This window comes from Mastigoproctus giganteus, chromosome 5 (genome assembly GCF_048544385.1).
Source record: "Mastigoproctus giganteus isolate SK-2022 chromosome 5, ASM4854438v1, whole genome shotgun sequence".
Lineage (NCBI taxonomy): Eukaryota > Metazoa > Arthropoda > Arachnida > Uropygi > Thelyphonidae > Mastigoproctus > Mastigoproctus giganteus.
The window spans coordinates 82,914,829-82,932,498 of NC_143579.1; the positions used below are offsets into that span (position 1 = coordinate 82,914,829).

The 17,670-nt window shown below is 40.5% G+C and overlaps 1 protein-coding gene across 1 annotated transcript in view; it reads left to right on the forward strand.

The window, feature by feature from the left end:
- The window catches only part of LOC150085526 (transcription initiation factor TFIID subunit 1-like), a 700,666-nt gene that overhangs the window by 646,394 nt on the left and 36,602 nt on the right, over positions 1 to 17,670 (forward strand). The window contains 1 exon segment of the mRNA XM_090374589.1: positions 11,639 to 11,845. Within this exon segment, the coding sequence (XP_090230715.1) occupies positions 11,639 to 11,845 (207 nt within the window).

A 17,670-nucleotide genomic window follows, 5' to 3' on the forward strand; every position in this document is an offset into this window, starting at 1 on the left:
CATTGGACCAATCCTCATCAGCACTACAGGTACATTTAGGATCTTGTGTGAGACCCAGTTGTTAACAAAAATGTGGCATAGTCTTGGGGCAAAACGGGGGGGGGACTAGGATTACACGAGTCAGAAACTTCCTAGTGACTTCCCCTTTAGGTGTCTGTTCCCACCTATTCCGCCATTGCTAGTAGAGTGTAGTTGCTATTCTTTTTCTTTCTTTTTTGGTATCAGTCTCAAGGTTTATGGTAATTTCTAAGACATTAGTTGGGATTAGCTTTTTGAGTCTGTAGTTGAGTCCTCTTTTAATTATTTCAAAGTTCTACTGCAGTGCCTCTGCTGAGACCTGCATAGCAGGTGTACTGACAATAAAGCATGCCCTCATGTGGTTAAGAGTACAGGACCTCCCCGATTTACGTAATACTCAACTTACGGAAATTCGACTTTACATAAGTTTTTGCCAGCCGGTGCAAACTGAAAAAAAATATAGAAACATATTTTGCATTTGTAGGAATAAATGGAAGTATTGAGAAAATATTGTAATGTGTGAACCCAATAACATCTTTTTTTTTTTTTTTTTTCGTAATTTGTTCCAAGTCCTTGGAAGTTGAAAACGTTGCTGTATTACTAAGCTATTTATCTCTCTAAAAGATAATTTTTATAATGGAAATTGCACTACACTTTCATCGTTATCATATGTTTGTGTTATAAGAATCAGTTTTGAATGCCTTTGTGGTATTTTTCTAAAGGACGTTTCTGGAGGTCAAGACCAAAAAACAGTTTCTAGTTTATTGGGCTTTTCTGTTAGTGCATCTAATTATAAACAGGTAGTACACTCGATATTATAGCATTTGCGATAATACTGATAACTGTAATTGTGTGGGTTTTTATGTTGTTATGGTGAAGTGTGTTCCCTTTCACTGAAATCTTCAATCATATAGAAAACAAATTTTCAGAAACTTCTCTTCATTCCTATTTACATATTACAATGATGAAGGGAAAGCAACCACGGAAAGTGCAAGTGGTGGTAGTGCCAGGAAACGAAACAAAATTGATTTAGAAATGAAGATGAAAATGATTGAGAAGTACAAAGTAGGACAAAGCTTGTCATATATTGCAAGGGAATTAGGTCTCGCCGCTTCAACAGTGATCACAAAACAGCGTTCAGGTGCTATATCGAAGATGGAACAGCTATTAATAATGTGGTTGGAAAATCAGATCCAGAAGTGGGTATCCTTGAGTCCAATGGTCATTCAAGCAAAAGCAAGAAGTATTTATGAAGATATTAAGGATAAGTACGGTGAACCCCAAGTCATGTTCATGGCAAGCAACAGCGGTTTAATTGATTCAAGCATCGCGCTGGTTTCCACAATTTTTAAAGTATGCGGTGAAGTTGGCAGTGCCAATTCTGCACCTGCAGAGAAATTTTGTGATGTGTTGAAAAAAAATTATTGATGAAGGTGGCTATTCAACACAGCAAATTTTTAACATTGATGAGACTGCTCTGTATTGGAAAAAAATGCAGGATCAAACATACATTTCCAAAGAGGAAAAGACAATAACCGGTTTCAAGGTTTCAAAAGATAGGGCCACACTCTTTCTTGGGGCTAATGCAGCGGGAGATTACAGATTAAAACAACTGCTTGTGTATCATTCTGGAAATCCTTGTGCATTAAAGGGCATCAATAAAGCTACCCTACCCGTGCATTTCCGATTGAACCAGAGAGCATGGATAACAATATCTCTCTTTGAGGATTGGTTTAAATGCTGCTTCATCCCCAAGGTTGAAAAATATTGTAAAGACAACGTTCCATTCAAGATTTTGCTTTTATTAGATCATGCTCCTGGACATCCTATGCATCTAGATGATTTCAATTTGAACGTGAGAGTCATATTTCTACCGCCAAACACAACTTCACTCATCCAACCTATGGATCAGGGTGTTATTTCGAATTTAAAAGCATGCTATTTACACACAACATTTGCTCAGGCATTGTCTGCAATAGACGGTGATAAAAATTTTACATTAAGAGACTTTTGGAAATCTTATGATATTTACCACACCATCTTAAACATTAATAAGGCTTGGATGGAAATTACTAAAAGCTGTTTAAATGGCACATGAAAGAAAACAGCCTTCACAAGCAAAATAAGGTTGTTAGTGAAAGCAACCCTGTCAGTTGGGCCAATACCCATTTCCAGTACCAGTTTCCAGAAACAGGGACCTGGCACTGAACCTTTTTGTCACTCATCTGGTGGTGCACTGATATTTGGATTGAGACCTGTCTATCCCTGAGATGGGCTTGTATAAGCTAGTATAGGTTATGTGGTATTCCAGCACATCATAATCTCGAAGTATGCTGGGCCACCACAATGCATTGAAGGCTCCTGGAAAATCGACAGATATGGCCAGTACATATTTTTCCTCTGCTGTATGTGCCGTTTGACTAGATAGTCCGTGGCATCCTCTGTGGAGCATCCTTGTTTAAATCCAAACTGTTTGTCTGATTATAAATTGGTAATGAGTCTGTAACCTTAATAGTATTAGCCTCCCAATTACCTTGCCCAAAACTGGCAACAAGGCAATGGGCCTATATGATTTTGGATCTGTTGGTGGTTTTTCTGGATTCTCCAGTATTAATCTTATGTTAGCCTGTTTCTGTGAGGTGGGGAAGATACCCTTTTGTAAACAGTTATTGTACAGTTGAAATAGGTGGTCCAGATAGCTTTTGTCTAGTTCATTTACCATTTCTATTTCAATGAGATCATTCATTACCTGGGCATTTATTGTTTTGGTTTTATCTGGTGCTTTGAGTAGTTCCTTGAGAGTGAAATGGGTTTAAGTCTCCAGATTTTGGTAGCAGTTGTTTTCAGTGCATATAGTGGTCTGGCCTTGTGTAACTATTTCCTCCCAGGTGTTGGTAGACTGGCTAGCCTCAGTGTTTGTGGTGTTTACCATGTCACCTTTTGGCAGCTTGTTGGTAATAATACGGTAAACCACATCCAATGGGTCGACATTACCAGTGGTACCAACAAGCATTTCCTAGGATTCCTTCTTTTTCTGCCTTATAAGGATTGTGTACTGATTTCTTAAATTCCGGTAAGTTTCCCTTCTGGCATTTACCTCTTCTGGTGGCCAGTTTGTTCTGGATTTCTGGAATTGTTTTCTAGCCTGGATAATCTTGTGCCGAAAAATATCCAGCTTAGAGCACCACCACCAGGAAACTGCATATGATTTTGGTTGTTTCTTTCTCATAGCGGTATCTGCAGTTCCGATAATGGTTTCTGTCAGTTTATTGACCTGTTGATTTGGATGCATTTCATTGTTCCCTTCTGGGGTTATCCCTGAAAGAAGGGTTCAAGGGTTTTTTGGTATCTCTGCCAGTTCGCTTTTTTAATATTTTATCTGATAATATTATACAGGGTGATTCACTACCAGCAGTAGGACATTCTTTGTGCCCCCTACACCAGTGCGACAAACTTGCAGGAGGTGTAGGGGGCACAAAGACGAATCGGAATCACATAGCATTGCAGGGTCCGAAATGCCTTCGTCATGCAGTAGAGGACGTTGAACGGGAGGTCGCGTGAACAGCGATCCCGCTGGAAGTCAGCATTTGCAAACCGTTTCTGTTGAAGAAACCAAGTAGCAAAAGTCCTCCGGAATGGATAATCCACAGGCTCCAATGATTGGACGCGTTGCAGATGGTATGAACTCATTTTGTTTGTTGACAGTATCCTCCATACAGTGGATTGGGAAATACCCAATCGTTGGCTTATCGCTCGAGTACTCGTACTCGGATTGCCTTCGTAGGACATTCTTCTCATTGTCTGGCATCCTCGTCGTTCGCTCTCGATTCATGGTACCTCTCCGTGAAACAACCAGTCTCACGTAACCTTCTGTGCACATGTGCGAAAATCGTATGATGAGGAGCACGCCTGTGCAGGAAACGTTCCTGGTACAAGCGCAGAGCGGCACGCCCATTACAGTCCGCAGCTCCATACACGAGGTGCATGTCGGCCAGTTCAACGTTTGAATACTCGTCCATCCTACTGCCTCGGGAACCAGTTCGCAAATGCTGACTTCCAGCGGGATCGCTGTTCATGTGACCTCCTGTCCAACGTCCTCTACCGCATGACGAAGGGATTTCGGACCCTGCAATGCTATGTGATTCCGATTCGTCTTTGTGCCCCCTACATCTCCTGCAAGTTTGTCGCACTGGTAGTGAATCATCCTGTATATTGGAGAAGGGGGATCTGATCTAGTTGCACACCAGCTGAAAGGTAATAGCATGGTGGTTAGTTGTAGTCTATGCCTCCTGCATATACCAGTTTATGAATTTGTGTTAGGGCTTGTGTTGCCATAGTAATGTATCATGCAATGTACTGCTGTATGCTGGTAGACTGTGTGGCTGGTTTAGGACTTGTAGTGAAGTTGTGGCTATGAAGTTTTCCAGTTCCTGATCTGTTTGTAGCTGTGCCACATAGATCTGCAGTTTGAATCCATTGATATAAGAATTTTGTTGCTAGGAAGCTGGCTTAGTTAGAGCTGTTTCAAGGAATTGGATAGAAGGAGCAGTACATTGATATAATGTGTAGGTATCTCAGAAGGGAGGTAATCTGTGTACATGCTTCCACTGGGGTACATAAGCTATTGATCTTAGTAACTATTCCTGCTCACATTGAAACCATCTGTGGTGGTTTGGTTTCAATGATTCTGTAGTTTCAGGGATCTAGGGTATCCCTGAACCCTGCCATCATGGGTATAGGGCCCCTGGATACATTCTGTGTCTGTTTGGTTTTCTTCCATAACTATTTTCAGCTAATCTACTACTGACCATGCACACTGGGCATTTTAACTGTAAGAACCTCAAAGCCTGGACATTATTGAGATTATGGAGAATATCCATTATCTGTTTTCTGTTTAAGCTGATTTACTGTCTTAGTGCAGACAGTGCACTTTGGATCCCTCACGGAGTGATTAAATGCCAGTCCAGCAGATTTACAGTTGGCATATTTTGCTTCCTGTGTTTTTCTATTCTCTTTGTAATCATGAACCCTGGCAGCACAATGGGTGCAGCTGTGTGTGAAGTATGCCCAAACTTCAGACACCTGTAGCACTTAGGTATAGGGAAATGTTCCCTGTACCTATGGCTACTCTATCCTATATAGCTTCTCTCTTGCTTTGTGTCATCTGCCCTATTCTGGGAGATAACTCTGCAATCCAGTTACAGGATTGATTGTACCTGGGTTTGGTAGAGTACTTCAAGTGAAACCCTGAGGCTAGTTCTTCCTTGGTTATATATTCTTGGAAGTTCTTGGTATACACTTCAGTCATTATTTCTCCTTTTGTCTTGGGGTTTTCAGGCTTAGAAAACAGCAGAGTTGTTCCTTATTTTTTCTGTGTATTGCTTTGTGGCAGCTTCTATAATGATCCCTGTGTTTCTGGTTTTTCTCAAGCCTTTTATTTGATGTTCCTAAACTCTAAATCTGTATTGATAGCCTTCTTTATTGCCTTGCTACAATTGAATGTACTTGATTCAGTTGGCCTGATTGTGTCATTATTATCTTCTTGTTTATTGGAATCTTTGTTTGGGGTTTAACAGCTTTCTGATCATGGTGGGAGCCCTATAACCACCTGTGCGAAAGTCATTTGTTGTTTCCTCTGGTTTTGGAATTCTAATTCCTTTGTTTTTAATTTAGCTTTAAGTACTTCATTTTGAATCTGTAGGTCTGTTACTGTTTGTTCAAGTGCAGTCTAACTACCCCAGGGGCTCACATCTGGTGAGTATGGGCTTGGCACACCCAGGATCCTGAGCTGGATATCATCATTCTTCTCTTGGTGATACGACTTTGGACTGTGGCATTATCCTACCTGTTTGAGTGGCCATAAGTTCTTCTAATTGTAATCTTACTGTAATTACTTTATCCAGGGCAGAGTCAGCTGTCTGAGATGATATTTCTATGCCTTCTGTAACGTCTTCATTTTCCTGTTATGTTTCTTTTTATTTGTCCATTTGAACTGGAGATTTGGTTCTCATTCTAGTTTTAATTCTATTTCTTTTGCTGGAAGCTAGTCCAGTCCTTGTGTCCTCATAGTCAGACAGAGTCTGAAGTAGTTTTTCATTGATTTTAGTTTATGGAATTCAAACTGTAGGGTTTGAATAATGTACCTTGGCCTCAGATTCTGAGGTCACTTTTCCAGCATTTTTGATTGGCATTTTCGAGTCTTATGACTTATTACTTAACAATTTCTGAGACATGTTACTGTATACTTCAGAAAGACTACACTCTAATGATTCTAATAATATATAGTGCATGAAAAAATATTCCATTTGTTGCCAAGCAATTGTTTAGACAAGTCAATCGCAAAATTTGGGGAGGGGATAGAAATTTCTGATGGTCACAATTCATGTTTTACTATTTAAAACTACATAAAACATTCTACGTTAAAACTACATAAAATATATAGAAAAGTTCTTATCTGGGAAAACTTACCTTTATGCATTGATTGGAGTCTCCAGGTCCATGGTTTCAACTTACCTTTATTCTGTAATCAGTGATAACAGATTGGACGGTTGTCGATGGACTCCAGGTGCCCTATACAATCAAGCAGATTTCTCGCTTGTGCATCTACTCTTGTCAGTGCCCACATCCAAACTCCTATACAGAAAAGGCAGACAGGACAGACAGGCAGACAGACAATTTCTGAGACATGTTACTGTATACTTCAGAAAGACTACACTCTAATGATTCTAATAATATATAGTGCATGAAAAAATATTCCATTTGTTGCCAAGCAATTGTTTAGACAAGTCAATCGCAAAATTTGGGGAGGGGATAGAAATTTCTGATGGTCACAATTCATGTTTTACTATTTAAAACTACATAAAACATTCTACATTAAAACTACATAAAATATATAGAAAAGTTCTTATCTGGGAAAACTTACCTTTATGCATTGATTGGAGTCTCCAGGTCCATGGTTTCAACTTACCTTTATTCTGTAATCAGTGATAACAGATTGGACGGTTGTCGATGGACTCCAGGTGCCCTATACAATCAAGCAGATTTCTCGCTTGTGCATCTACTCTTGTCAGTTCCCACATCCAAACTCCTATACAGAAAAGGCAGACAGGACAGGAGGGGGGATTATGCTCTTGATTAAGAAGCACAAAATCTAAGAGTGCATCCTGTTAACATTGGTAGCAAGTGAAATGTTGATTCGGTTTGGTATGACATAAGCACTATGGAAACAAAATTGAAGCAGGAGTGTGTTATAGGCTGAATAACTGAAGTGGTTTTTGCATTAATTTTACTGAAGACAACGAACAATGTGCAAAGAAATAGAGTAGGCCAGTAAATCAGAATGTCTTATGATGGGGATTTTAATTTTGCTGATATTAACTGGGGCTTGTGGGTTCATTGCTCCTACACAAGCAAGAGTCTGTGGATTTATTGGATGACTGTTTTCCACAGCAACGTGTAGAGAGGCAACAAGAGGGAGTAATACTCTTCCTGATTATTAGCAGCGATTATTCATGCATTAAGAATTTGCAGATAAAAGAACCACTAGGTGGCAGTGATCACATTGTGTTGATGTGGGGTTTACTTCAAGATGTAACTACCATCAAGAGTAAAGGGAAGGTATTTTTATTCCGTAACTAACGGAGGCTACAGTGGTCTCAGACAGTTTTTAAATTCTATATGATGAGACCAACTAATGTTACCAACAAAAAATTCTAAATGGGAAGCATTCGAGGAAATAATAGAAGCTACTATGCTTTTCATACCAACTAAGAAATACGGTTCAAGGTTTAGACCTAAATGGATATCAGATTAACTATTATGACATGTGGCAGAGAAGAAAAGTGTATGAGATGCATATAAATTATCATGTTATACAGAAGACTATGGTATGTATAAACTAGTGTGTAATCAAGTTACACAGGAGGTTAGGCAAGCCAAGAAAGAATCTGAGAAGTCTCTGTCAAAGAATGCCAAGAAAAGCAGCAAAGACTTCTTTATTTATATTAACAGTAGCAGGAAGAGGCTGAATCACATTGGTCCACTTCGATGTCGATGGTTTAACTGTTGATGAACCTGCTCTGGTTGCTGATAGGCTGAAATGGATACTTTGCATCTACCTTTACACATGGGAAATTCTTTAGGGGGTCAGGGGCAGAGTCTAGAAGTGTATCAAATTCTAACAGGGAGCCAAACAATTTTGTAATAACTGAGAGGAAAGTGGAAGAGAAATTGTTGAAGTTAAACATAAAAAAGGCACCTGGGAAGGATGGGATCTATCCAGGCAAAGGAGATAAGTAAACCCTTATCCATAATTATGATGGCATCTTTGGTTTCAGGGGAGGATTCAAATGATGTGCAAATGATTCCTCATTTCATGAAGGGGGATCAAAGGGTGACAGGAGTAATTACGGACCTGTTAGCTTAACTTCCATTCCAGGTAAAATAATGGAGTCACTGGTTAAAGAAGTAATGCAGGACCATCTAGACACGAGTGTAGTTATACTTCAGTCACAGCTTGGATTTGTTAAAGGGAGATCTTGACTGACCAATTTGATTTGATACTATGATGCAGTGACAAATGACCTTTCAAAAAAAAACAAATTTAATATCACATACTTGGATTTCAGAAAAGCCTTTCATACTGTTGCACATAGAAGACTGCTGTACAAATTGGAGCAGTGTGACATTAAGTTACAGCTATGAATAACGGGATGGTTGGGTGGGAGAAGACAGAGTTGTCATCAGTGGAACTCCCCAGGGTTTGTTGTTTGGCTCACTGGTGTTTTCTTTATTTATTAATGATACTGATAAAGGTATATGAGGCTTAGTGTATAAGTTTTCAGATGATACAAAAGTTGGCAGGGTGGTTAATGACAGTAACAGTGGTATGCTACTGCAACAAGACCTAGAAGAATTAGGCAGATGAACTGACAAATAGCAATTGAAGCTTATTATTGACAAACTCAAGGTACTGCATAGGGGTAGCAGTATGTAATCCCAGAGGAACAGTATCGACTGAGTGGTACTACATTCAGTATAGTGGAAAATGAAAAGGATCTGAAGACAATTGTACAGTCTGATGTGAAGTTCCTTGAGAAGTGCAGACAAGCCACAAGGACGCCATATATTATTTATTATTATTTTTTTTTTTAATGATATACAGGAATTTTGTTAGCAGGGATAAGGAGGTGATTATTCCATTGTATCAGATAATGGTCAGACCATATCTTGGGTACTGCATGCAGGTCTGGAAGTCTCATTTTAGGATGGATGTAGTGCTGCTGGAATGGGTACAGAGAGTAGCAACGAGATTGAGGGGAACAAAGGGGTGCTCTCACCAAGAAAGGCTACAGTTCTGCAATTGCAGCAGCATCTGGAGACTCCAAGCCATTCAAAGCCTTAAACAACTCAATCAGATCATCTCGTGCCCACAAAGTGATCTGATTGATGTGTTTGAGGCTTTGAATGGCAAACTGAATGCTGCTGGGATTCTTACTCCTGGTCAGACTATGCCCATGAGGGGAGTACATAAATTCAAATCGAGTAAGGATGGTTGCAGAATAGATGTACAAGAGCTTGCCAATGGGTGTGTTGGGGTGTTTTGTTTTACAACAGTGAATGGAACAAGCTTCCATTCATTGTTGTGGAAGTCCATAGTTTGAATAAATCAAGAAAGAACTGGACACAAACTACTGGAGGGAATAGATAGGTGATTTTTTTTTTTTTTTTTGTTGGCCGATGCTGTTTTTGTGTAAGAAATGTATGCTAAACTAATATCACAGACTCGAATTCTTCAAAGAGAAAAATTGCACTTTGCTGCTCTCTTGACACTACTGGGTATCTCTTTTTGTGTACTCTGTACCAGCTTTCCCTTTCGATAACATCTGGAAGTAATAAAATAGAAGTTCTGAACTTAATTGTATTTCCAGTTTGTGAAAACTATTGTATTTCCCCATGTATAAGATGCACCCTTTTTCAAAATTTGAGGTCTAAAAACTGGGTGCATCTTATACAGTGGTTGTAGATTTTTTTACTTGCATTTTTCATGCTTGTTGGCTTTGCGCTCATTGTTTCGCACTTGTTACCGGTATATTAGGTTATATTTTGCCACGTTCTGCCCAGAAATGGCTCAGAAAAGATTTTCATACAGTGCTGAATTCAAGTTAAAAGTGATCCAGTTTGCAAAAGCGAATGGAAATCGTGCTGCTGAACGTAAGTTTGGTCCTCCTCCTCCACCTCCAACTGAGAAAACAATCCGAGACTGGCTACGGGAAGAAGAAACCCTACTGAAAATGCCACAGCAGAAGGCGGCCATGAGAGACAAGTCAGCAAAATGGCCTGATTTAGAGAGGGAATTGAAGATATGGATTGAAGAGCAAAGGGAAATTGGAATTCCTGTGTCCACAAAGATGGTTCAGCATGAGGCAAGAAGAATTGCTGATGAAAAATAAGTTATTGATTTCAAAGGAGGACACAATTGGTGCTTCAGGTTCATGAAATGGAATGGATTAAGCATGCTTACATGCACCAGACCTGCCCAGAAGGTCCTTGAATTTCGTCGTTTTGTCATTCAGTGTCGGAAGACACATCAGTTTGAGTTGGGACAGATTGCAAATATGGACGAAGTCCACCTTCAATTTGATGTCCCAAGTAACAGAACTGTTGATAAGATGGGGTGAAAACTGTAACTGTGAAGACAAGTGGACATGAAAAGAGCCATTATACAGTTGTTCTAGCTTGTTGTGCTGACGGAACCAAGCTGCCTCCTATGCTGATTTTCAAACACAAAACAATGCCAAAAGAAGACATTCCTCGAGGAGTGATTGTCCACATTCATGACAAGGGTTAGATGGATCAGGATGGGATGATGATCTGGTTTGGAAAGTTTGGAGCAGGAGACCAGGTGGGCTCTTACGCAAACCTGCCCTATTGGTGCTTGATCAGTTCAGGGCACACATAACAAAAAACACAAAGAAGATTGCTGCAGAGCAAAAAAACAAAACTTGCCGTCATACCTGGAGGCTTGACATCCCAGCTGCAACCACTTGATGTCAGCATTAACAAACCATTCAAAGCTGCCATGAGAGACGAATGGAACCAATGGATGAAGTCTTCTGGGGACAATTTGACACCAGCAGGAAGAGTGAAGAAACCAACTATAGGAGAAGTTTGTACCTGGGTGAAAAGATCCTGGGATAATATCAAGATTGAGATCGTTGTCAAGTCATTTAAGAAGTGTGGCATTTCAAATGCCATAGATGGAACTGAGGACAAGGCAATATATGAAAACAGTGATTCGTCATCAGACACAGATGAGACAAGATGGGAGTTTTGACAGTGATGAGGAGTATGAATTTTATGATGAATAAAACTTGAGTTCAATAACTTTATGTAATACATTTTTTTTTTTTTTTTTCAAATTTCAGGCCCCAAAATTAAGGTGTCTTTTACATGGGGAAATACTGTACTTTCATTTTTGTGAATACAGAATAAATAGGTTTACATACAGACAAAAGTTGCAAACCTACTTTTGAATAACCCTGTATTATCATTATAAATTTATTTAGGAAATGTTGTCTATTTTTGTGTTAATTTTTATTTTTAATGTTATTTTGTGTAGTATGATGAACAAATTTCTCTTTTGGAAGTGGCAATCAAAGTTTCTCAGGAAACTGCTTTTGAATCTGCTGACATTGACTCTTTAACAACCAATAATTCTGTTCCTCATGAGGACAGTTTAATGGAATATGAAGTTACAAAAGATTCTGAAGGAGAAGATGAGGAGGAGCAAGCTGATGAATGTATGAAGAAGAAAATGAAATTTCAGGTAAAGTTTAAGATGTTATTTCTCTGGCTTTGAAATAATTAGATTATCTATAATATAAGATAATAGGAATATAGTATTTATTATAATAGCATTTAACAAGCAGCAGGTATGTCAATATACAGAATGACCCGTTTAGGATTTTTTTTTTGGGATAAACAGTAAGATTAGTTGAAAATGGGGAACTTTAAAATACTTTTAAATTTCTCCAGAATAGATTTTACATTTTGTAATTGGATGATGAGATCTAAAAATATCTTTAGAAACACCATTTTTGTTATCCATGAAAAATAATAGATAACAAAAGCGGTTGATTTCACCCCAACGAGAATCAACCAATGCGCACTCCATGTGGTGGACTCAGTTTGTTTCAGCGTTGATTACAGACTTTTATGCATTACAATACTGTAACTGTGCGTATATATATTTACATAATATAATAATTATACCGTACATTAATAATGGCAGATAATACTAAACGTGAAAAAAGAGCCGTCAGTCTTTCACATTAGATACCAAGGGTAAAATCATTAAATTGAATGATGATAGCGTATCAAACAGTGAGATAGGTCATAGGCTAAGCTTACCTCACATTACAGTTATTACTGTTCTTAAAAATGAAGAGAAAATTCGTGAAGTGAAAAGTGCTACCAGTCAGTACAACAATAATTTGTAAATGTGACAATATTATTGCTGATAGGGAAAAACTTTTAATGGTGTGGATATATTATTATCTTATATTATTTCTCCCCGATTGGGGGTTCCACTTCCACTTCATGACGGGTATTGCTACCAAGTACACAGGGTGATTGTTGTTATATCTGGTGTTACAGTTGGTCGAGGAACTCTCTGACTATCCTACAGGTGTTCGGGATTGCAACTTTCCGGAGTTCCTTATAGGTATTCGCTGGGAGACCTATTGCTGCTGTGTAGGATCTTTGGCACCATACCTGTGGTTGACACGATGATCGGAATGGTCATTACTTGTTGCATATGCCACATCTCTTTATTCTCCTGTCTTAGGTTTGTGTACTTCCTGATTTTTTCCACATGAGTTTTCTGCAGGTTGACAGTGTTGAGTACTGCTATGTCAATCAGATAGGTAGCGTTTTCCTTCTTGTCCACAAGGGTTATGTCCGGTCTGTTGTGCGGGATTGGTCTATCCATTATTATGGCGCTGTCCCAGTACAGCTTGTGGGTTGGGATCTCTAGTACTGACTGGGGTTCGTACTTGTAATGCGGTACACTTTCTTCAATCAACTGGTATTTCCTTGCTAGCTTCTGATGTATTATCCTGGCTATGTGGTTGTGTCTATGAGTGTACTCAGTCTGAGTGATCACTTTGCATTCCGCGGTGATGTGTTGGATCGTTTCTCAGGTCAGGTGTCATCATCGACATGTGTCATCTAACACTCCGGGCTCCTTGGCGATGTATTTTCTATAGTTCCTGGTGTTGATTACCTGGTCTTGGATGGCGAGCATGAATCTTTCAGTCTCAGGGAAGAGTGTCCTGCTCGTGAGCCATGTATTGGAAGCAATTTTATCTATGTGATCTTGATAAAGATCATTGTAGTATCTGTCATGGAGTGTCTTCTCTGCCCATCTTTCTAGCTTCTTTTGTGTCTCCTGGTTGGGAGGGGACTCCTCACTTAGGTTGAGTGGGTATACCACTTGTCTATCTTCCTTATGGCCTGGTGAAGTGCTGCTGTATGTTTTCTGGAAGTAATCTTTCAGGTTAGCAGTCTGTCTTCTGTTGCTCAATAAGGTCTATCCGGCTCCTTCTTTCCGGCCAATTGTCAGTTTCCCCACGGCTGATTTTGGGTGGTGTTAGCGGCTCTTGGTCATCACTGTTCTTGTCTTTCTCGTGATGTCCTCCAGCTCGGTGTTAATCCAATCTATGACCCCGAAGGAGTAAGTTATCACTGGGACTGCATGGGTGTTTATAGCTTTAACTGTATTCCCTCCATTCAGCTTTGCTTTCAGCAGGCTTCTGAGTCTCTGATGGTATTTTTCGGTCAGGCAGGCCTTAATTTCCTTGTGCTGTAACTGCTGAGCCTGCATCATCCCCAAGTATTTGTAGGTTTCTCCCTCTGCCATGACTTCGATCTCTTTACCAGTGTGCAGCTGGTAGCTTTGGTTGACTAATTTTCCTTGGTGCAATCCATGTTTCTTGCATTTGTCTAGACCAAATTCCATCCTATCTGGAGTAGTTGCTGGAGGTGCTTCTCGGTTCCTGCGTAGAGCTTGATGTCATCCATCAACATCAGGTGGGTGAGGGTGTACAGGTTCTTGCTTTCTTCTTTGAGATTATATCCGTCCTTGCTACTGTTGAGCATGGTGGATAGCAGATTAAGTGCTAGACAGAACCACAATGGGCTCAGGGCATCTCCCTGAAAGATTCCTCTCCTGATAGGGATTGGCTTCGCTGTGATGCTTTCGACCTTAATGGTGGTACTCCATTTTGCCATCACTTCTCCTAGGAAGTTTGTCACTATCAGATTGACTTTGTAGATGTTCAGTGCCTCTATTAGCCAGCTATGAGGCACGGAGTCAAATGCCGTGCTGTAATCGACGTAGGCTGTGTACATGTTGTGGCGCTTCTTGTAAGCTTGCTCCATAACCACGGCATCTATGGTTAAATGCTCAGCTGCTTGCATCCTTTCTGCTGTTTGGCCATTATGTTCTGGCTCCCAAAGTGGTCTGATATCTTCCTGGTTATGCAGCTGGTCAGGATCTTGAGCATTGTTGGGAGGCAGGTGATTGGCCTATATTTCGCCGGGTTTCTTGTATCTTCATCTTTAGGCTCCAGATATGTGATTCCTTGAGTGAGAAACTTTAGGATTGTCTCTGGGCGCCTTATCATTTGGGTGAAATGCTCTGCCAGGTGCTTATGTGTGCAAGTGAGCTTCTTGTACCAGTAGTTGTGGACGGTATTTGTTCTTGGAGTTCGCCAGTTGTGAGAATTCTTGATCATCTCTTTTACTTCTTCTTCTTCTTCCTGAATCTCCCACCCTCTAATTTCTTGTACGTCCTCAGTTTTCTTGCGTTCTAGTTCTATCCAGGTGGCTCGGATGTTATGTCTTACTTCCCTGTTCCATATGTTTCCCCAGAACTCCTCAATCGTCTTCTCGGGTAGTCTTTTCCCGTCTTCTCCGAGACTCCTGTAGAAGCCTCTTTGGTCCTCATCGAAGATTTGGTTGTGTATTTTCCTCTGGGAGTTCTCTTTGTATCGGCATAGTCTCTTGCTGAGTGCAAGAAGGTTCTGCTTCAATGTATCCAAGTACTCTCGTATTCGCTGATTTTTTCGTCTCATGTTTGCTGTGGACGCTGTCTCTCTTGAGGATGCTCTTCACTTTTCCAATTAATTTCTTACTCCTATTGCCCCATTGGTACTGGGTTAATTGGCCTATCTTGACTCTTAATTCTTCTATCTTCTGCTGAAGTCTTCTTTCCCAAGCTGGTGGTTCCTTCTGTTTTCGGTTCTTCTGCTCCTGGTTTCTCGCTTCTCTTCCATTAATCCTCGTGGTTGCTACCACAGCACAATACGTGGCTGTGTGGATGGCCTCCAGTGTTGCACCATTGCTATCGAGGTAATGCGGTATTATGTGCCAATTCAGGTGGTCTGTGACTCTCCACAAGGTTCTATTCAGCCTCTGCTTTGGTATCACATGAGTCTTTGTGGGGTCCATTCTTCCACTCGTCCTCTATTCTGGATATCATGACCTCGTCTCTTTCCACTTCAGCTGCTGTGGGTTGTATTTCTTCCTACTCTTCCTCCTGTGATTCGGTGGTGGTATGTTCTTCCTCCTCTGGTTCCATATTCTTTATCCTTTGTAGTTGATTGCTCACGTCCTGCTTGATTTTTTTCCAAGATTGCAGGTGCTATCAGATTCTTCGTGGCGATGGTCCACTATTCGCTGTTCGGTGACCTGAATATCCAGGAATTGTTCCAGCCACTTGGTATGTAGTCTCGCTGTAAGTTGTCATATTGGTCTCCAGCTTCGTTATTTTGTAGTATGCTTGCATAATGTACGTATTCATTTCAATGCTCCACTTCATGCATTGCCGTTTTCTCCCTTCCTGGGTGGTCACTAGCGCATTTGCCCAGGAAGCACTTCCAGTTGGTGGGGCTGGTGGTCTTGCCCTTCTCTTGTGGTAGCCATATGGGGGACAGTGCAACTCATTCCACTGTCTTCCTCAGGAGACCATCTCTGATTTTTCGAACTGACCCCTCTGCCTAAGGCCTGAACACGAGTGACTTTATCCTGTATCATACTCGATGCAGTATGAGGCACCTCCGTAGCCAGGTGGGAAGGAGAAGCAGTACGTAGCACACGCTTCTTGATTAGACCGGGGTTCGAGCCTGTCACCACCAAATACGAGGATGTGGAAAGGTCAAGGGAATGACCACCGCATATCCCGGAGCAATATGGCCTTAGTTGCTAATGCTCCTAAAAACCAAATAACAAACAAATAACAAACTCGATGCAGTATGATTAATATTTCTCTGGGACATCATCCATCTATGGAGGTGGACCTGTTTAGCTTCGACTTATGTCCAGTGGTAGTTCTCAAGAGTGGGACCAGATGGCGCCACAATCTGCCCTAGACACCACTCTTACCTTGGAGCAACTTTCACGCTGTTTATTTATTAACAGACTCCCAGCATGATAGAGCCGTACTCGCTTCCGCCAAGGCGGTACTTGAACCTGGGTCCATCAGGCTGGTAGTCCAGTGTCATAACCAACATCAACATCGTGCCCCTATTATTAATATCCATATGGTGCAAGGAAGCCTGTGGCTTATGCTGCCCCAACCAAAAAAATATATATATATATTTCTGAATTAGCCCCGAGAGAGAGAGAGAGAGAGAGAGAGAGAGAGAGAGAGAGAGAGAGAGAGAGAGAGAGAGAGAGAGAGAGAGAGAGAGAGAGAGAAGTAGAAGGGAATTACCAAGGAAGAGAAGAATGATGATATCCAGCTCAGGACCCTGGATGTGCCAAGCCCATACTCACCAGATTAAGCCCCTGGGGTTATGGTCAAACTAGCCAGCATGTTCCCTTAAACCATGCCGTCAAACTCTCGCATTAGAATGATGATAATGTATCAAACAGTGAGATAGGTCATAGGCTAAGCTTACTTCACACTATGGTTATTACCATTCTTAAAAACAAAGAGAAAATTCTAAGTACAGCGATAATTTGTAAATGTGATGGTATTATTGCCGATATGGAAAAACTTTTAATGATGTGGATAGGTGATCAAACTAGCACAGCTTGTTCCCTTAAGCCAAGCGATCTATGATCGCTTGGCTTAAGGGAACACGCTGTGCTATTTTTACCAATTTTGCTTGGTCAGAATAAGGTCCTAAATCTCTTTGCTGACATGAAAGCCAGGAGAGTGAAGGCAGCCAAGGATGCTGGATATGCTGCCAGTAGAAGCAGATTTAATAGATTTCAGCATAGGAGCAACCTTCATAACATTAAAGTTCAAGGTGATGCAGCCAGTGCAGATACAGAAGGCTGCAGCTAATTTTCCTGATGAACTAGCCAAGATCGTTGATGAGGGAGATTATTCTGAAATGCAGATTTTAATGTTGATGAAACCATCCTCTACTGGAAAAAAATGCTTTTAAGAACACATATAGCAAAGGAAGAGAATTCAATGCTGGAATTTAAAGTAGCAAAAGATAGGCTAACCTTTTGTTAGATTCCAATGATGCAGGTGATTTTAAATTGATGCCTATGCTAATTCATCATTCAGAAAACCCAAGAGCTTTAAACAATTATGCAAAATGCAGCCTTCTTGTTTATTGGAAATCAAATTCA